Source organism: Geotrypetes seraphini, chromosome 6 (assembly GCF_902459505.1).
Source record: "Geotrypetes seraphini chromosome 6, aGeoSer1.1, whole genome shotgun sequence".
Lineage (NCBI taxonomy): Eukaryota > Metazoa > Chordata > Amphibia > Gymnophiona > Dermophiidae > Geotrypetes > Geotrypetes seraphini.
This window is the reverse complement of record NC_047089.1, coordinates 130,036,435-130,053,531: the sequence shown is the minus strand read 5'-3', so window position 1 is coordinate 130,053,531 and position 17,097 is coordinate 130,036,435. Positions and strand designations below refer to the sequence as shown.

Sequence of the window (17,097 nt, the reverse complement as noted above, 5' to 3'; positions counted from 1 at the left end):
GATCGCTGGGGGGAGGGGAGACTTGCAGCCTTAGCCGCGGTCACTATGCTAATCACGGCAGGGAGATCTTTGCCGCGATTAGGTACAGCGGCCGCGTCTACTTACCATGTAGGCTAACATTGTAAGCATTTAAAGTACATGTCGTGTTTGTTTTTGCATTGCTAGCCCCAGGGGTGGTGGAAGATTAGTGATTGAAAAACTGTATGAAAAATAACTATTTTAAATTTAGTGATCAAAATGTGTCAGTTTTGAGAATTTATATTAATTAATTTTTTCTCTGCTTGTTTTGTTTTTGTATAGTTATTAACTAATATTTAACTAAGTTTTAAAGTTTTAAAGAATGTTTCCTTTATACGTAAATAAAGAAAAGTATATAAAATCTTACCCGTTTGAGGCTTTTATGTATGCAGCGGTGACGGTGACGGGGCGGTGAATGGGGTTGCAGTGGCGGTGACGGGGCTGTGAATGGGGTGGCAGTGGCGGTGACGGGGCGGTGAAGGGAATGGCGGTGACGGGGCGGTGCAGAGGATGGTGAGACGGGGACGGGGCGGTGACGGGGACCAATTTTTTCACCGTGTCATTCTCTAGTTCCCAACCCTGTCCTAGAGGACCACCAAGCCAGTTGGGTTTTCAGGATAGTCCTAATGAATATGCATGGGGGTAGATTTGCATGCCTGTCACCTCCATTATATGCAGATCTCTCTCATGCATATTCATTAGGACTATCCCAAAAACCCGACTGGCCTGGTGGTCCTCCAGGACAGGGTTGGGAACCACTGTTCTAGACTGTTGTCTCTTCCCCTCCAGGTATGTGGCCTGGAGCACCATGCTATGGCCAGTCCCAACTGCTTCTTGACACAAGGGGTAGAAACCCATATCCCTCTGCTCGTTGACATAGTACATGGCAACCCAATTATCTGTTTTAAATGAGAACAATTTGGTTCATCAGCTAATTTCTGAAAGCCTTTAGAGCATTCCAGATAGTCTGAAGCTTCAGTAAGTTCATGTGAGCTTGGTCTCCAGAGCAGACCTATGTCCTTCGATATAAAGCCCTTGTACATAAGCTTCCCAGACCAGATTGGATGCATCTGTAATCAGAATCTGCTGAGGTAGAGGAATTTGGAATGGGAGTTGCAGAGTTAAATTGGGATCGAATTGTTCACCAGAGAAGCGAATAAGTTAACTCCAGTGTTACCAAGACAACATCTGCAAGGTTCTCAGTAGTCTGACACCACTGGAAAGCAAGGGACTATTGGGCATTGCTCAAATGGAAGCATACTATGAGCATGACATGCACTAAAGTAGCCATATAGCCTAACAACCTCAACATCTGTTGAACTGAGACTTGCTGTGTTGGACCTAAGGCAGGTAGGACTGAGTATCTAGCAGGGCTCTAGTGAAGTCCAGCTGTTGCACTAGTTGTAGATAAGAACACGAGAACAGCCATATTGAGTCAGACAAATTCTCTTCTTAATTGATGTCTACTATTAACATATATTTTATACTGTTAAGGCAAACTGCAAAGTGGGAAAAAAGGGCATGTGAGGGAAGAAAAGATTTTTATATTTTCACTTTAGCAGACATCATCTATATTATCTGTAAAAGTGGACTGTAGTTCCATCAATAGATTTGAGTACATATTGAAATACTGTTCTACCTCTGAAAGGTCTCCATTTTTCACATGAATCCTTGACATACTGTCTAGCCATGTCTTTCTCAGTTCAGGAGTACTTGCATAGGACTTTGCCAAACTGTACTGAAGGTCAACTAGCATTTCTGGATCGTTTTCATGCTCTTTCATCTGTGCTGTAGCCATCAAAACTGTGCGAATCCGCTTGGTCAAGTCCTTTACATCAGAAGAAAATGTAGTGTGCTAAAAAACACATAAAAGTTACAAAAACCTGTTTTTAATTTCATGCTCACTGATGTACAGTTCTGAGCACCAGAAACCACCACTAATTTCACTATAAACTGATATATCATTTGCATGCTCTTTAAAGCAGAAGTAGAAGCATAAAACAATGGTCAATATTCAAGAAGTATCCAAAACTTTTAAGAACATAAGGTGTGTCAGACTACAGATACATCTAAACCCAGCATCCTATCGACTATAGTGGCCAATGAAAATCACAAGTATACTGCAGGATTCCAATCATCATTTCTATTCCTTCTCATTCACTCCAGGGATAAGTGGCAGTTTTCCCAAGTCTATCTGGTAAAAATGGCTTATGGAGATTTATTTCAGGAACTTTTCTAAATCCCTTTTAAACTCAGCTGTGTTTAACTATCTTGATCACATCTTCTGATAACAGGAGAGAAAAAGAAAATCCACCATGGGGGAGCAGAATCTGATGCCGGACAGACTTGTAAGGTCCATATGCCGCATGTGGCAAAAGACAGATGAAGGTTTGACAACTCCAGTGTGTTGGTCATTTTATTGTCACATACTGCGAGTGGGGGAATTGTGCAGCTTTGGAGGGAGGGGGCATCTTGACTGGTAAGTTGAATACTGTCAGCAATACACCACATATCATCCCCATCAAGTCCGACATGGTGGTGACTTCATAACCAGCATTTAAATATGGGCAACCCGAGCCTGCATAGAGTGGTGACCGAGGCTCTGGTTACCTTGTTCAGCAGAATGGAAGGACCGTGAGGGTCTTTTTCTGCCGTTATTTACTGTGTTACTGTGTGCATTGAGTGAGCTGATTATATTTATTGCACTGCTAAGCACCCTAGATATCCTAAGATACATCATAAAATGCATAAAGCATAAAATACATAAGCAAAACAAAAATATTATAACCTGTGGTGGACTAGCATTATCCTTCCCCAAAGGCTGGGTGTGTACTATATACAGATAAATTTTCTACTGTCTAATCCAGAGGTGTCCAACCTGTGGCCCCGTGAAGTATTTTGTGCGGCCCCGGTCGAGGGCGATGCAGTGTTTCCTCTGCTGCCTCCGTGTGTTTACCGTCTTCCCGGCTCCCTCCTCTGTCTTGCTGCAGCGTTTGTGCGGCCCCAGAAACATTTTTTCGGCCAATGCGGCCCAGGGAAGCCAAAAAGATTGGATACCCCAGGATCAATGGGCTAATTTACTTTGGGAACCCAGCTAATACTAAGCTACAAATGTGTGGGGCCTTACCTTATTTTGTTCATTTTCAATCTTTAGTTCAGTTGGTTAGGAAAAGACTATTAGGAGATAAGAGATCATAATATACTATATATACTCGAATATAAGATAAGATTTTGGGGCCAAAAAAATGGCCCAAAATGGGGGTCTCGTCTTATATTTGGGTCACCGCCCAGGGCCCATCCGTCCCTCTCCCGGACATTTTGCAGGCCTCTGCTGGCCTGCCGAGACAGGAGGGATCCTTCCTGTCTCCTGTACCGGCCGACTCTTAATTTTTTTACCCTCCCCCCACATACCTTTTGTACCTCTTTGAATCCCTGGTGATCCAGCGATGGATCGGGCGAACACCGTGAGAACTGGGGGAAGCCATTCATGGAGCGGCTCAGGGCTGGGCAGGAGTACAAACTTTCTCCTGCCCGGTGCACCACTAGATCTCAGGCAACCATTCAGGGAGAGGGGAGCTCAGCATGGGGCAGGAGCGTGGAAAGCTCGCTCCTCCCTGATCCACTGCTGAACCACCAGGGATTCAAAAAGGCGCAAAAGGTACATGGGGGGAGGGAGGTAAAAAAATGTTAGAGTCGGCCAGGACAGGAGGGATCCCTCCTGTCCTAGCCTACCACTGGATCACTAGGTCATACGGCAGGCTTGATGGAGGCCTGCAAGACATCAGGAGAGAGAGGGTACAGGGCAGGAAGGTGGGACAGGGTGCAGAGCCTGGCAGGAAGGGAAGGGGGCTGGAGGCAGAGCATGGCAGTGAGGGAAGGGGGCTGGGGGCAGAGCCTGGCAGTGAGGGAAGGGAGCTGGGGGCAGAGCCTGGCAGTGAGGGAAGGGAGCTGGGGGCAGAGCCTGGCAGGGAGGGAGGCTGGGTGCAGAGCTTGGCAGGGAGGGAAGGAGGCTGGGTGCAGAGCCTGGCAGGGAGGGAGGCTGGGTGCAGAGCTTGGCAGGGAGGGAAGGAGGCTGGGTGCAGAGCCTAGCAGGGGATTAAGGGAGGGGACGCTGGGTGCAGATCCTGGCAGGGAATGGCACATGAATATTAAGCCCCTATCTTATATTCGAGTCAACAATTTTTCCTTCTTTTTGGGAGGAAAAATGGGGGTCTCGACATATTTAAATCGACTTATAGTCAAGTATATAAGGTATATCTCTGATAACTGTGCTTCACATGTTTGCGCTCTACTGAATGTGTTACACCTTTCAATGGCTGAAAACGAAGTGGAGTACAAGCCTATATAGAGGGAGGATATTTCAATCTTTTCAACAACTTCAAACAGAATATACGCTGCCTGCTGCAGCATTTTATATTTACTTAAATACGCCATTTATTAACCTCGCTGCCTTTAAGGGAAGGTTACAATCTAAATTTACAACTTTAGAGGAAGTTTTATTTGGGGGAGGGGGGATCTGGTCAGAAGAAACTTATTACCAGGTTATATACTTTCTTGCAATTGTTTTCCTGGAGGAAGCCTTTGTATGATCAAGTGAGAATGTGACATGCGTACCACCTTTTCTGATAAGAATAGAATTCTATACATGAGAATACATTTAAGATTTCTATTTTAAGCAACTTGATTGAACAAGGTACTTTTATCCCACATGCTTCTCCTTGTTTTCTAGTGCTATGCCTCCATTATATTGGAGAGGCTGTGGTTAGAGGGGTACTTGTTATCACATGTGATGGACCTGTCCAATCATCTAACACTTCTAGTCAGACTGTGCTCACTTTTCTCAGATTCCCTACAGCACTAGGTTCCCTTGGACCCAAAATTGTTTTTATTACAGTGGCAACCCACTGAGATACCAGACTCTCAGTTTAAAGTTCCAATAATCTATGTGGCTATCATAAGGAGAAAAATTGTAAGACTATGGACAACAGCAGAGATCCCAAGCTTGGAACTGATGAAGTCTAAATTGTGGAAAGCTTATTATCTTAGCAAATTGCAAACCATTCATCATAACCAATTTGCCATTTTTGAGAAGTGGAAGTCCTTTTTTTCTGGTATTAATCACATGGGACTATTTATGCTTGCTACTATAATCAGGAGGAATTAGATTTTTCATGTAGTCCACAATACTAGATTTCAATGTCTCTTTTGATCCATAAGACTTATCTGATTTTTCTTTTAGTTCAGAAATTTCTATGTATAGCTGGTACCAAATTAAATTGGGTATTATACTTGATACTTACTCTAACTTGAAGGGGGGAGAAGGAGGGGTTATTTTAAGTTTCTGGTTCTCTATAATGTAAGACTTGTTTTTGTTACTGTAAATATAAAAATATCTTAATAAAATCTAAATTAAAAAAATATTATAACCTGTAACAATATGCTTTACCAACCTTGATAAGTCGGTCACTGTTGGCACAGTTATTAATGATGGAAAGAGACTGTTGGAACCTGGTTCCACCAATTCCAACCACATCTGCTATCAACTGGCTTACTGAAATAATAACCTAAAAAAAACCAACAGAGACAAAAAAGCCATTTAAACAATGAATAAATATGTATGCTCACAATACACATCTATAAATATATCTTATATTAGCATAACTGAAAGGGTTCCTTGTATAAACAAAAAAAGTGGGCCAGTCCATCATCCATCCCACTGGCACTGGAGAAATGCTATTTATTCTCTTACGCTGATGGAGATTAGAGGCAAAATTATCAATTAAATAGAGGAAAAACGTTTTGGAATATATGGGAGATTTATGTACAATCAATGGTGCCTGGGAGTAGAAGTAAAATCCTCAATGATTTACTTTATGTAATCCCAGTTCTGGCACTCCTCTTTGAACAATTTGTACGATTGGGGGGATGGGAGTAGGAGAAATTTGATTGTAGGGGATTATAAGAGTGCAAACGTCCTACTCCCTACTCCCTACTCCCTACATTATAAGGGCTGTATATATAGAAGAAAGAGTAAGACATGAAGGAAGAAAACGGAATGGGATTAAATAGCCATAGAACATGCTTCTCTGGTCGGTTTAGTAGATTTGGCATGTTTTGTTGTCTTGTATGGGTGGGTGTGGGGCAGTATGCTGTTGTACAATAAGTTTCACATATAGTGTTCTTTAAGGCATATGACGACGGGGTGGGTAAACATTTTGACTGACTGAATTTATTATTGATGTGCAAATCACTGTTCAATGAACTTTGTTTAAACTAAAAAGTGATCCAGTTCAAATACAGGGGGCTGAGCATGAACATGTGCTTACATTGTAAGTAGGCTATCATCCTAATACAGTATGCCCTCAAAAATGCAAATAGGTAGCATTCAATACTCGGTAGTTTTGAGGTTCTTGTCACTTGACGCACAATGTTATCAGCTTATAGGTAAGTCCCTTTGTTTTGTTAGTTGAATGGTTAATCCCCGATACTAATGAATTTAAAACTAGTTGTTTATAGCAAAATTTGACTGTTCTAAATAATATATATGATTTACTTTGTAAACATGACACTATTGGGATACTCCTACTACTTGATATACAGTACATACAGTATATAGCAGTACATGCAGGGCAGTTTACAATCGCATAATGCATAGATCATTTATCATATTTAAATTCCTCTTTGAAACAATGATATATAATACTGTCACTGCTGACAAGATACAATGAGGCCAAACTATAGTAGCGCAGAGGGGATATGATAGAAACTTTCAAGTACATAAGGGGCCGCATCGAGGAGGAGGAGGAAATCTTCACTCTTACGGGTCTCAAGACAAGACAAGACAAGAGGACATCCACTAAAACTTAGGGGAGGAAGATTTCATGGGGACACCAGGAAATACTTCTTTACCGAGAGGGTGGTTGATAGATGGAGTGGTAGCATGCTCGACTTCAAGAGACGATGGGACAAACATGTGGGGTCGCTACAGAGGTATGATAGGGGATAGTTTCTCGAGGGTGGAAGGGATCATGATTGGGCAGACTTGTTAGGCCGCCGGCCCTTTTCTGCCATCATATTCTATGTTTCTATGTTTATGAAATAAAACTCAGTATACTGAGGATCTGCTATTTCCTTGACACCTCCTCTCAGATTAACTTGCTTCTTGCATTACTGTAATCCAGTTGCGAGATGAGTAATATTGTCTACAATCTATGCAAAACAGTGGCATAATAATGGGGGAGAGGCATGCAGAGTGCCTTGAATGCCATCTTAGCAGAGGAACCCCCAACACCAGCACACAGATCCCTAAGCTCCACCAGCTAAAAACTAGAGAGCTGCACAGTAACGGAATCAATGGGAATCCTGCGGAGTCTGCAGGGATCCCCTCCAGACTCGCAGGGATGGATCGTCTTTGTTTAGGGATCTCACAGGATCTCATCTAACACCTCAGCAAGGGCAAAAAAATAAGAAATGTTTTTAAAAAGTTCAATGTTCACTAGATTTTGAAGTGACTTCTTGTTCCTGTCAAGATTCAAAACTAGCTAGCCTCAGGTACACAAGATTGCTAAATATCTATGGGGTCCTTTTACTAAGGCACGCTAGCCGTTTTAGCGCACGCTAAATGCTAACACGTCCATAGACTATAATGGACACGTTAAGAGTTTAGCGCGCGCTAAAATGGCTAGCGCGCCTTACTACAAGGACCCCTATATGCACTCTCAAACTTTGAAACAAAAATGATTTATAAAACCATTAAATTATTCATAAGCACCATTTGCTATAGGGTCCAGTTTTAAACAATGGGCTTTGCGACAAATAACACATCTTGGTGGCATTGACACACGTGATTAGTAAATGACACTCCAAAAGGAATAAACTGTACTAACCTGCAGATGGGTTCTTACAAAGGATTTTTTTCCAGTGTAATCAAAGTTATTTCTCATAAGAAAATAGAGCAACTGGGATGCATCTGTACGTATACTGCTCAGCTTGGAATTGCAGCATTTCAGGATTTCATAGCACAACGCAGCACACATGTCTGCTCTTCCTTCATAAAAAGTAGAGGGAAACTGAAAACAAGATAAATATTTAAACCTAAGAGCAAGGGAAGGATTAACCCCCCTAACAAAAGCCATCATAATTAACACACTAATAAGCATGAATCCTGATCATTTATTTTTCTCTGTAAAGCAGAATTTTATTCTTCAAAGTGATCTTATAGAAAAATGTATTAATTGTAGGGCCTGGTTAATTATTGTCTGATATCTAATCATTTCAAAGTTCCTTGAAAAGGCAGTTTTCTACAATTAACTGCCTTTCTGGACAAAGTTAATGCATTTTAGCCTAGATAGTCTGGCTTAAAGAAAAATCACAGGACTGAATTTGCATTAGGGCTCCTTTTATCAAGCCGTGCTAGCGCTTCAGACATTTCATCACGCACTAACCCCCACGGCTGGCTAAAAAACTAACGCCTGCTCAATGCAGGCGTTAGAGGCTAGCGCAGCAGGCGGTTCAACGTGAGGTATTATGTGCGTTAAACCCCTACCGCAGCTTGATAAAAGGACCCCTTAGTCTCACATACTGATGAGATGGTAGACTAGCACAGGGTTTCTCAACTTCTTCAAGCAAAGTACCCCCTAAGTCTAACAAATATCAACCGAGTACCCTCGCTCAAACTCCGCCTGGAAGGTTTTCCTCTGAAGTCAGCTCTGACATCAGAGGGAAGCCCTGTGGGGTGGCTTCGGAAGGGAGGAGATTGAGGTGGGGGAGTGGCAGGCAGGGATCCCTGGCAGCTTTGACGGACTGCCGGGCAAGGAATATTCTCCATGACGGCCATGCTGCGTACTCCCAACAAGTGGCCCGCGTGTTGAGAAACATTGGACTAGTACTACCAGTAGCAACTTAAGTACAGCTTTTGATTTGTAGATCATCAAATCTTACTAACTTGTCTCTATTTCCTAAGAGTACAGGACATAGCTCTTAAATGGTTACTTCTGCTACTGGAAATTAAAATCCAAAATGTAGTGCTCATGTCTGGGCCCTGCAGGGAGTTGCTATACTCCATGGAAGAACACAAGCCATTGTGCTCAACACAGCCTTCTGTAAAGCAGGGTTACTCAAATGGCAGACCAAAGTCCACACTCCACACTCCAGACCTGAGAGTCCTCCCTTGTGGACTACCAGAGGAAGCTACTTTTTTGGGGGGATGCGTGGGAGGGAGGCTAACTTTGATGCCACAGAAGGGGCAAACTGATACCCTCTCTCAACTCCTACCTCTGGCTCCTAATGCAATACTTACCTTAAGTTATTTCTCTGCCCAGGACTCTGGCAGCAACAGCAATTCACACAGGCCATCTACCTGAGCCAAGAATGTGCTCTCTGCTATGCTCTGCCCTTGTGGAAGCAGGAAGTTACCTCACAAGGGAGCACAGCAGCAGAGAGCAAACTCTGGGCTTGGGCAATGGGCTGCATAATTCACTGCTGCTGCAAATGGTCTGAGTAGAAAATGATTTAAGATAAGGTGTGTTGGACCTGGGGCCAGAAAGCGGGTAAAGGAGGGGGAAAGAGAGCAATACATGACAATGGAAAGGGAGGGAAGGAAGCTAGATGGAAAGATGTTGGATCTGGGGCAAAAGGAAGGGAAAGCACAGTTACTTACCGTAACAGGTGTTATCCAGGGACAGCAGGCAGATATTCTTAACGCATGGGTGATGTCACCGACGGAGCCCCGGTACGGACACTTTTAACTAGAAAGTTCTAGATGGCCGCACTGCGCATGCGCGAGTGCCTTCCCGCCCGACGGAGGAAAGCGTGGTCCCCAGTTAAGATAAGCCAGCTAAGAAGCCAACTCGGGGAGGTGGGTGGGTCGTAAGAATATCTGCCTGCTGTCCCTGGATAACACCTGTTACGGTAAGTAACTGTGCTTTATCCCAGGACAAGCAGGCAGCATATTCTTAACGCATGGGTGACCTCCAAGCTAACAGAGAGGGAGGAGGGATGGTTGGCCATTAGGAAAATAAATTTTGTAACACAGATTTGCCGAAGTGTCCATCCCGTCCGGAGAAGGCATCCAGACAATAGTGAGTAGTGAACGTGTGAACCGAGGACCAAGTGGCAGCCTTGCAGATTTCCTCGATGGGCGTGGAACGGAGGAAAGCCACAGAAGCAGCCATAGCTCTGACCCTGTGGGCCGTGGCAGCACCTTCCAGTGAGAGACCGGCCCGAGCATAACAGAACGCAATGCAGACAGCAAGCCAGTTAGAAAGCGTCCGTTTAGAAACAGGGTGCCCCAGACGGTTGGGGTCAAAGGACAAAAAGAGTTGAGGTGAAAAGCGGTGAGCCCTGGTACGGTCCAGGTAGTATGCCAGGGCCCGCTTACAGTCTAGCGTGTGTAACGCCTGTTCCCCAGGAAGAGCATGGGGTTTAGGGAAAAAGACAAGCAATACAATGGACTGGTTGAGGTGGAAGTCTGAGACCACCTTGGGAAGGAATTTAGGGTGGGTACGCAGAACCACCTTGTCATGGTGAAAAATAGTAAAAGGTGGGTCGGCCATCAGTGCATGCAGCTCACTAACCCTCCTGGCAGAAGTGATGGCAATGAGGAAAAGCACCTTCCACGTCAGAAATTTGAGTGAAGTAGTGGCAAGAGGCTCAAATGGAGGTTTCATGAGGGCTGATAAAACCACATTCAGGTCCCAGACGATTGGAGGAGGCTTCAGAGGTGGTTTGACATTGAAGAGGCCTCTCATGAACCGGGAAACCAGTGGATGAGCCGTGAGAGGTTTTCCGAGGATAGGCTCATGAAACGCAGTGATGGCACTGAGGTGGACTCTGATTGAGGTAGACTTGAGGCCAGCGTCGGACAGAGAGAGCAAATAGTCCAGTACAGTTTCCACCGCCAACGAGGTGGGGTCGTGGTGATGCAGGAGACACCAAGAGGAGAACCTGGTCCACTTCTGATGGTAACATTGGAGGGTGGCCGGTTTCCTGGAGGCATCCAAAATGCGACAGACAGGCTGAGACAGATTCTCTGTAGAGGTCAGCCCGAGAGGAACCAAGCTGTCAGGTGGAGCGATGACAGGTTGGGATGAAGTAGAGACTGATGCTGCTGCGTAAGTAGAGTAGGAAACACAGGAAGAGGAATGGGCTCCCTGGAGCTGAGCTGGAGCAGGAGGGAGAACCAGTGTTGGCGAGGCCACCGAGGAGCGATGAGAATCATGGTGGCTCTGTCCCTGCGGAGTTTGAATAGCGTCCGCAACATTAGAGGCAGTGGAGGAAAGGCATAGAGGAACCGATCCGTCCAGTCGAGCAGGAATGCATCCGGGGTCAGACGATGAGGAGAGTAGAGTCTGGAGCAGAACTGGGGCAGCTGATGGTTGTGAGGAGCTGCAAAGAGGTCCACCTGAGGAGTGCCCCAGAGAGCAAAGATGGAGTGGAGTGTGGGAGGATCCAAGGTCCACTCGTGAGGTTGAAGGATGCGGCTGAGGTTGTCGGCCAGGGAGTTCTGTTCGCCCTGGATATAGACGGCCTTGAGGAAGAGACTGCGGGCCTTGGCCCAGGTCCAGATGCGGATGGCTTCCTGACAGAGGAGGGGAGATCCGGTGCCGCCTTGCTTGTTTATGTAGTACATGGCGACTTGGTTGTCTGTGCACAGGAGAAGAACCTGAGGATAGAGAAGGTGCTGGAAGGCCTTGAGAGCATAGAACATGGCCCTGAGTTCCAGGAAGTTGATGTGATGTTGACGCTCCTGAGGGGTCCAGAGTCCCTGGGTGCGAAGATCTCCCATGTGAGCTCCCCATGCATAGGGGGAGGCATCTGTGGTTATGATCATGGAATGAGGGGGTAGATGAAAGAGTAGACTCCTGGAAAGATTTGAGGAGTTCAACCACCATTGAAGAGATTGCTGAAGAGACGATGTCACAGAGATGGGATGAGAAAGAGGATCCGTGGTCTGTGACCATTGGTTGGCTAAAGTCCATTGAGGTGTCCTGAGGTGGAGTCGTGCCAGAGGAAGCACATGGACTGTCGAGGCCATGTGGCCCAGGAGGACCATCATTTGCCGAGCAGGAATAGAGCGACAAAGGAGCACCTGACGGCAGAGATGGAGCAGGGTTCGTTGGCGGTCTGAGAGGAGAAACGCCCTCATCAGAATGGTGTCGAGGACGGCACCAATGAACTGAAGTCGCTGTATGGGAAGGAGATGTGACTTGGGGTAGTTGATCTCGAACCCCAGGAGATGGAGGAAAGAGATGGTGTGTTGAGTGGCTTGTAGCACAAGCGGAGACGTAGGAGCTTTCACCAACCAATCGTCCAAGTATGGGAACACCTGGAGGTTGTGAGACCTGAGGAAGGCCGCCACCACAATAAGGCACTTGGTGAACACCCTGGGCGATGATGCGAGGCCAAAGGGTAGCACTTTGTACTGATAGTGGTGGTGCTGTACCTGAAATCGGAGGTAGCGACGTGAAGTCAGATGGATAGGAATGTGAGTGTAGGCCTCTTTGAGGTCTAGGGAACATAGCCAGTCGTGATGAGAGAGAAGAGGGTAAAGCGTGGCAAGGGAGAGCATCCTGAATTTTTCCTTGACCAGACACTTGTTGAGGTTCCGAAGATCGAGGATGGGACGGAGGTCTCCTGTCTTCTTGGGAACCAGGAAGTAGCGGGAGTAGAATCCCTGACCCCTTTGGTCTGGGGGGTACCTCTTCGATGGCATTGAGAAGAAGAAGGGATTGGACCTCCCTCAGGAGGAGGGGGGGTTGAGAGGAGTGAGAAACAGACTCTATGGGAGGATTGTCTGGTGGAAGAGTCTGGAAGTTGAGAGAGTAGCCGTGGCGAATGATGTTGAGGACCCACAGGTCTGATGTAATGACCTCCCAACGGTTGAGGAAGAGTTGAAGGCGGCCTCCTATCGGCTGAGGCGGGAGACTGGCTATGCCCTGGAGAAAAGAGTCAAAAGGGCTGAGATGGTTTTGACTGTGGGGGAGGCTTGGCAGGTTGGTGAGACTGTAAACGTGCCTGAGTTTGGTGCTGCTGACGAGGCCGGCGAGGCTGTTGTTGCTGAGGCGGGTTGAGAGGTCTGGCCGAGAACCTGCGTTGGTAGGAAGACTGCTGTTTGTAGGGGCGAGCAGGTGGAGTCTTCTTTTTAGGTTTGATTAGGGTATCCCACCTGGTCTCGTGTGCTGAAAGTTTCTGGGTAGTTGAGTCCAGGGACTCCCCGAATAGTTCATCACCAAGACAAGGTGCGTTAGCCAGGCGGTCTTGGTGATTAATGTCGAGGTCAGAAACTCTCAGCCAGGCCAAGCGCCTCATGGCAACAGCCATGGCAGATGCTCGAGAGGTCAGCTCAAAAGAGTCATAAATGGATCGCACCATAAATTTCCGGAGTTGGAGCAAACTGGAGATTTGTTGTTGAAAAACCGGGATCTTACGCTCAGGGAGGTACTTTTGTAAGGAGGAGAGTTGTTGCACCAAATGCTTCATATAGAAGGAGAAGTGGAAGGTGTAATTATTAGCCCTGTTGGCAAGCATGGAATTCTGATTAGAGAATGACACGGGGAGCGATCCCCGCAGCGAACCGCTGCGTGGCTGCGGTTTGGCTGCGGGTTATGGTGACCTCATTAGCAAATCGCCGCAGACGCGGGGACAAATCCTTTCACCGCCCGCAAAAACGGTGAATAGATTTGTCCCCGCAGGCCAATGTCCCCCCTTCTAGGAACCGCTATTTACCTGTGTTTCACCGTGCTCCTCATTTGTCAGATCAACCCTTCCTGCCAATAGAACCCGCCCCCCCCCCCCGACGATCGCCCTCAGCCCTTCATGCCGACAGAACTAGCCCTCCCCAACGATCGCGGCAGGAGGGTACCCATCCCCTGCCTACCCCAACAGCCCCCCCGACGATCGCAGCAGGAGGATATCCAACCCCTCCTGCCAGCTCCCCAACAGCCCCCCTATGATCACTGGTAGGAGGGTGCCCAACCCCTCCTGCCGGCACCCCCACGGCCCCCTATATCGCCAATAGGAGGGTGCCCAACCCTTCCTGCCGGACCCCCCCCAACGAACCCTCCCACCCCGGAACCCCCTTAGTCTTACTTTCCAAGTTGGACCGGACAGCTCCTCGCTCGTCTGGCCAGCAGGCCTGCCTCCGTCCAAATGAGGCGGGCCCGCCCCTCCCCTCCCCTGCCTAACCCACAGGATCCTAGGGCCTGATTGGCCCAAGCACCTAAGGCCCCTCCTATAGCGGGAGTGGCTTTAGGTGTCTAGACCAATCAGGCCCTAGGATCCTGTGGGTTGGGCAGGGTAGGGGCGGGCCCGCCTCATTTGGACGGAGGCAAGCCTGCTGGCCATACGTGTGAGGAGCCGTCCGGTCCAACTTGGAAAGTAAGACTAAGGGGGTTCCGGGGTGGGAGGGTTCGTTGGGGGGGGGGTCCAGCAGGAGGGGTTGGGTACCCTCCTGCCGGCGATCTTAGGGGAGGCCATTGGGAGGACCGGCAGGAGGGGTTGGGTACCCTTCTGCTGCGATTGTCGGGAGGGCCGTTGGGGGGGGGTCTACAGGAGGGGTTGGGTGCCCTCCTGCCGTGATCGCTGGGGGGAGGGGAGACTTGCAGCCTTAGCCGCGGTCACTATGCTAATCACGGCAGGGAGATCTTTGCCGCGATTAGGTACAGCGGCCGCGTCTACTTACCATGTAGGCTAACATTGTAAGCATTTAAAGTACATGTCGTGTTTGTTTTTGCATTGCTAGCCCCAGGGGTGGTGGAAGATTAGTGATTGAAAAACTGTATGAAAAATAACTATTTTAAATTTAGTGATCAAAATGTGTCAGTTTTGAGAATTTATATTAATTAATTTTTTCTCTGCGTGTTTTGTTTTTGTATAGTTATTAACTAATATTTAACTAAGTTTTAAAGTTTTAAAGAATGTTTCCTTTATACGTAAATAAAGAAAAGTATATAAAATCGTACCCGTTTGAGGCTTTTATGTATGCAGCGGTGACGGTGACGGGGCGGTGAATGGGGTTGCATGGCGGTGACGGGGCGGTGAATGGGGTGGCAGTGGCGGTGACGGGGCGGTGAAGGGAATGGCGGTGACGGGGCGGTGCAGAGGATGGTGAGACGGGGACGGGGCGGTGACGGGGACCAATTTTTTCACCGTGTCATTCTCTAATTCTGATAAAGGCGCTTGCCAAATTTATCCATTGTTCTGCCCTCTCTGCCAGGAGGGGTGGAGGCATAAACACTGGAGCCCTGGGTTTTCTTCAAGGTGGACTCCACTAGAAGGGATTCATGGGGTAGTTGAGGTTTGTCGAACCCCGGGATAGGAATGACCCTGTATAAACTATCCAGTTTTCGAGGGGCACCCGGTACCGTGAGAGGATTTTCCCAGTTTTTGTAAAAAGTTTCCCTTAAGATGTCATGGACGGGTAACTTTAAAAATTCTTTGGGAGGTTGTTCGAAGTCCAGGGCGTCCAGGAAAGCCTGGGACTTCTTAGAGTCAGATTCCAAAGGGATCGACAGAGCCGCCGACATTTCCCTGAGAAATTTTGTGAATGAGGACTGTTCAGGTTTGGAACTGGTATCGACCATCGATGGTTCCTCGTCCGTTGAGGAAGCCTCATCATCGGTACCGGGTGGGGATTCTTCCCATAAGTCCGGGTCCCTGACGTCGGTGTGCGCAGGACGGGACGGTGGTGCGGACGGCTCAGTGTGGCGAGTCTTAGAGAGAGATTTGCCAGAGTGCATCGAGACGGTACCGGGGGAGGAAGATCGATGCCGGTCCTGGTCTCGGGGGGACTGGTGTCGGTCTCGATGTCGGGGAGGGTCGGCATCAGAGCGTGTTTGTACTGGAGGATTAAGTGGTTCAGCCGCAAGTACCGGCATGGAGGTGTTCAACGGTGCCGATGGTGTCGACACCGGCGGTATGGTGCGATGCTCGGGCCGGTCTGGTACCGGAAGGAGTGGGGCCAAAATTGCAGGCAACAAGTGCTGGAGTTGTTGTTGCAGTTGCTCTTGCAATTGGCTTTGGAGTATGGCCGCAATGCGGTCGTCCAGAGGGGGCACCGGTACCGCTTTTTTCTTTGTCGGTACCATAGGTGCCGCTCCATGCCCCGGCGATGAGGATGCCGATGACGAGGCACTCACCGAAATCGGGGCAGAGCGTTTGCGGGGTCGGCGTGATGCCGGGAGGACCGACGTTGCCGGTGTGGCAGGAGGGCGCTCAAGGGAAGTGGAAGGCTTCTTTTTTTTTTTTTTAAACATATTTTTATTGACAGCGAGAGAGAATACACCGCCCAGCAGGGCGCAACAGTAACCATTGAAAAGACAAATAACAGTCCAACACTCTGAACAGGCATCAACAATAGCAATACGTCCCCCAGGGTACCCCCTCGTGCATGTGATAGACAAAAACAAAGCAAGACAAAAAAGAGCATTGAGGGCATAAGCTGAGAGGAACATTCGGAAAGGTAGGTCGCCCGTCTGAAGCAGTGATCTCCCGCCATTTTTCCATGAGAAGAACCCCCAAAAAACCCACGCAACACTCAGATCATCAAGCGCACACATCATCATCCATTCATACAAACCATTCACTCATATCCCAGGAAGCTCCCTCCCCCCCTCCCCTCCCCCCCGTCCCAGGGCACTAAAGTATAGAGAGAGGGAAAGAAAAAGAAAAAAGAGAGAGAAAAAGAAGGCTATTAAGAGTCAGTTAAAGAAGGCAAACCCCCGAGGGCCGGCCAAGAAACGGAAAATCAGTCCCCTGCTAAGAAGGCCCCTGGTCCCCCTCTCGTGCGGTCGACGGCACCAGGTCCTGCAGTCTCGCCCATAAGCCAGCGTAATGTTGCTTAAGTACGCTCGTTGTTCTCGCTTGGGATCGAATTTCAAACAGAGCTACCTCTCGAAGCCGGCACCTCCAGTGCGGCAGCGGAGGGGGCTCCTCAGACATCCAGTATGTCAAGATTAGTTTCTTTACTACTAAAATAGCATTATAGAGAAACCTGCATTGGGGTGTGGTGAATCCCTGGTCCTGGAGGGATGACTGCAGACCCAGGAGTATGAACCCATAGTCCCATTCCACAGTGCGCTG

At 47.8% G+C, this 17,097-nt stretch overlaps 1 protein-coding gene across 4 annotated transcripts in view; it reads right to left on the bottom strand.

Moving 5' to 3' along the window:
* DOCK9 (dedicator of cytokinesis 9) overlaps positions 1-17,097 on the bottom strand; it is a 1,074,749-nt gene that overhangs the window by 217,760 nt on the left and 839,892 nt on the right. For all 4 annotated transcript variants that reach the window (XM_033947591.1, XM_033947593.1, XM_033947592.1 and 1 more), the window contains exons 41-43: positions 7,905-8,087; positions 5,469-5,582; positions 1,658-1,873 (exon numbers count right to left, since the gene is read on the bottom strand). In XM_033947591.1, coding sequence (XP_033803482.1) covers positions 1,658-1,873; positions 5,469-5,582; positions 7,905-8,087 — 513 coding nt within the window. The remainder of the gene's footprint in view (positions 1-1,657; positions 1,874-5,468; positions 5,583-7,904; positions 8,088-17,097) is intronic.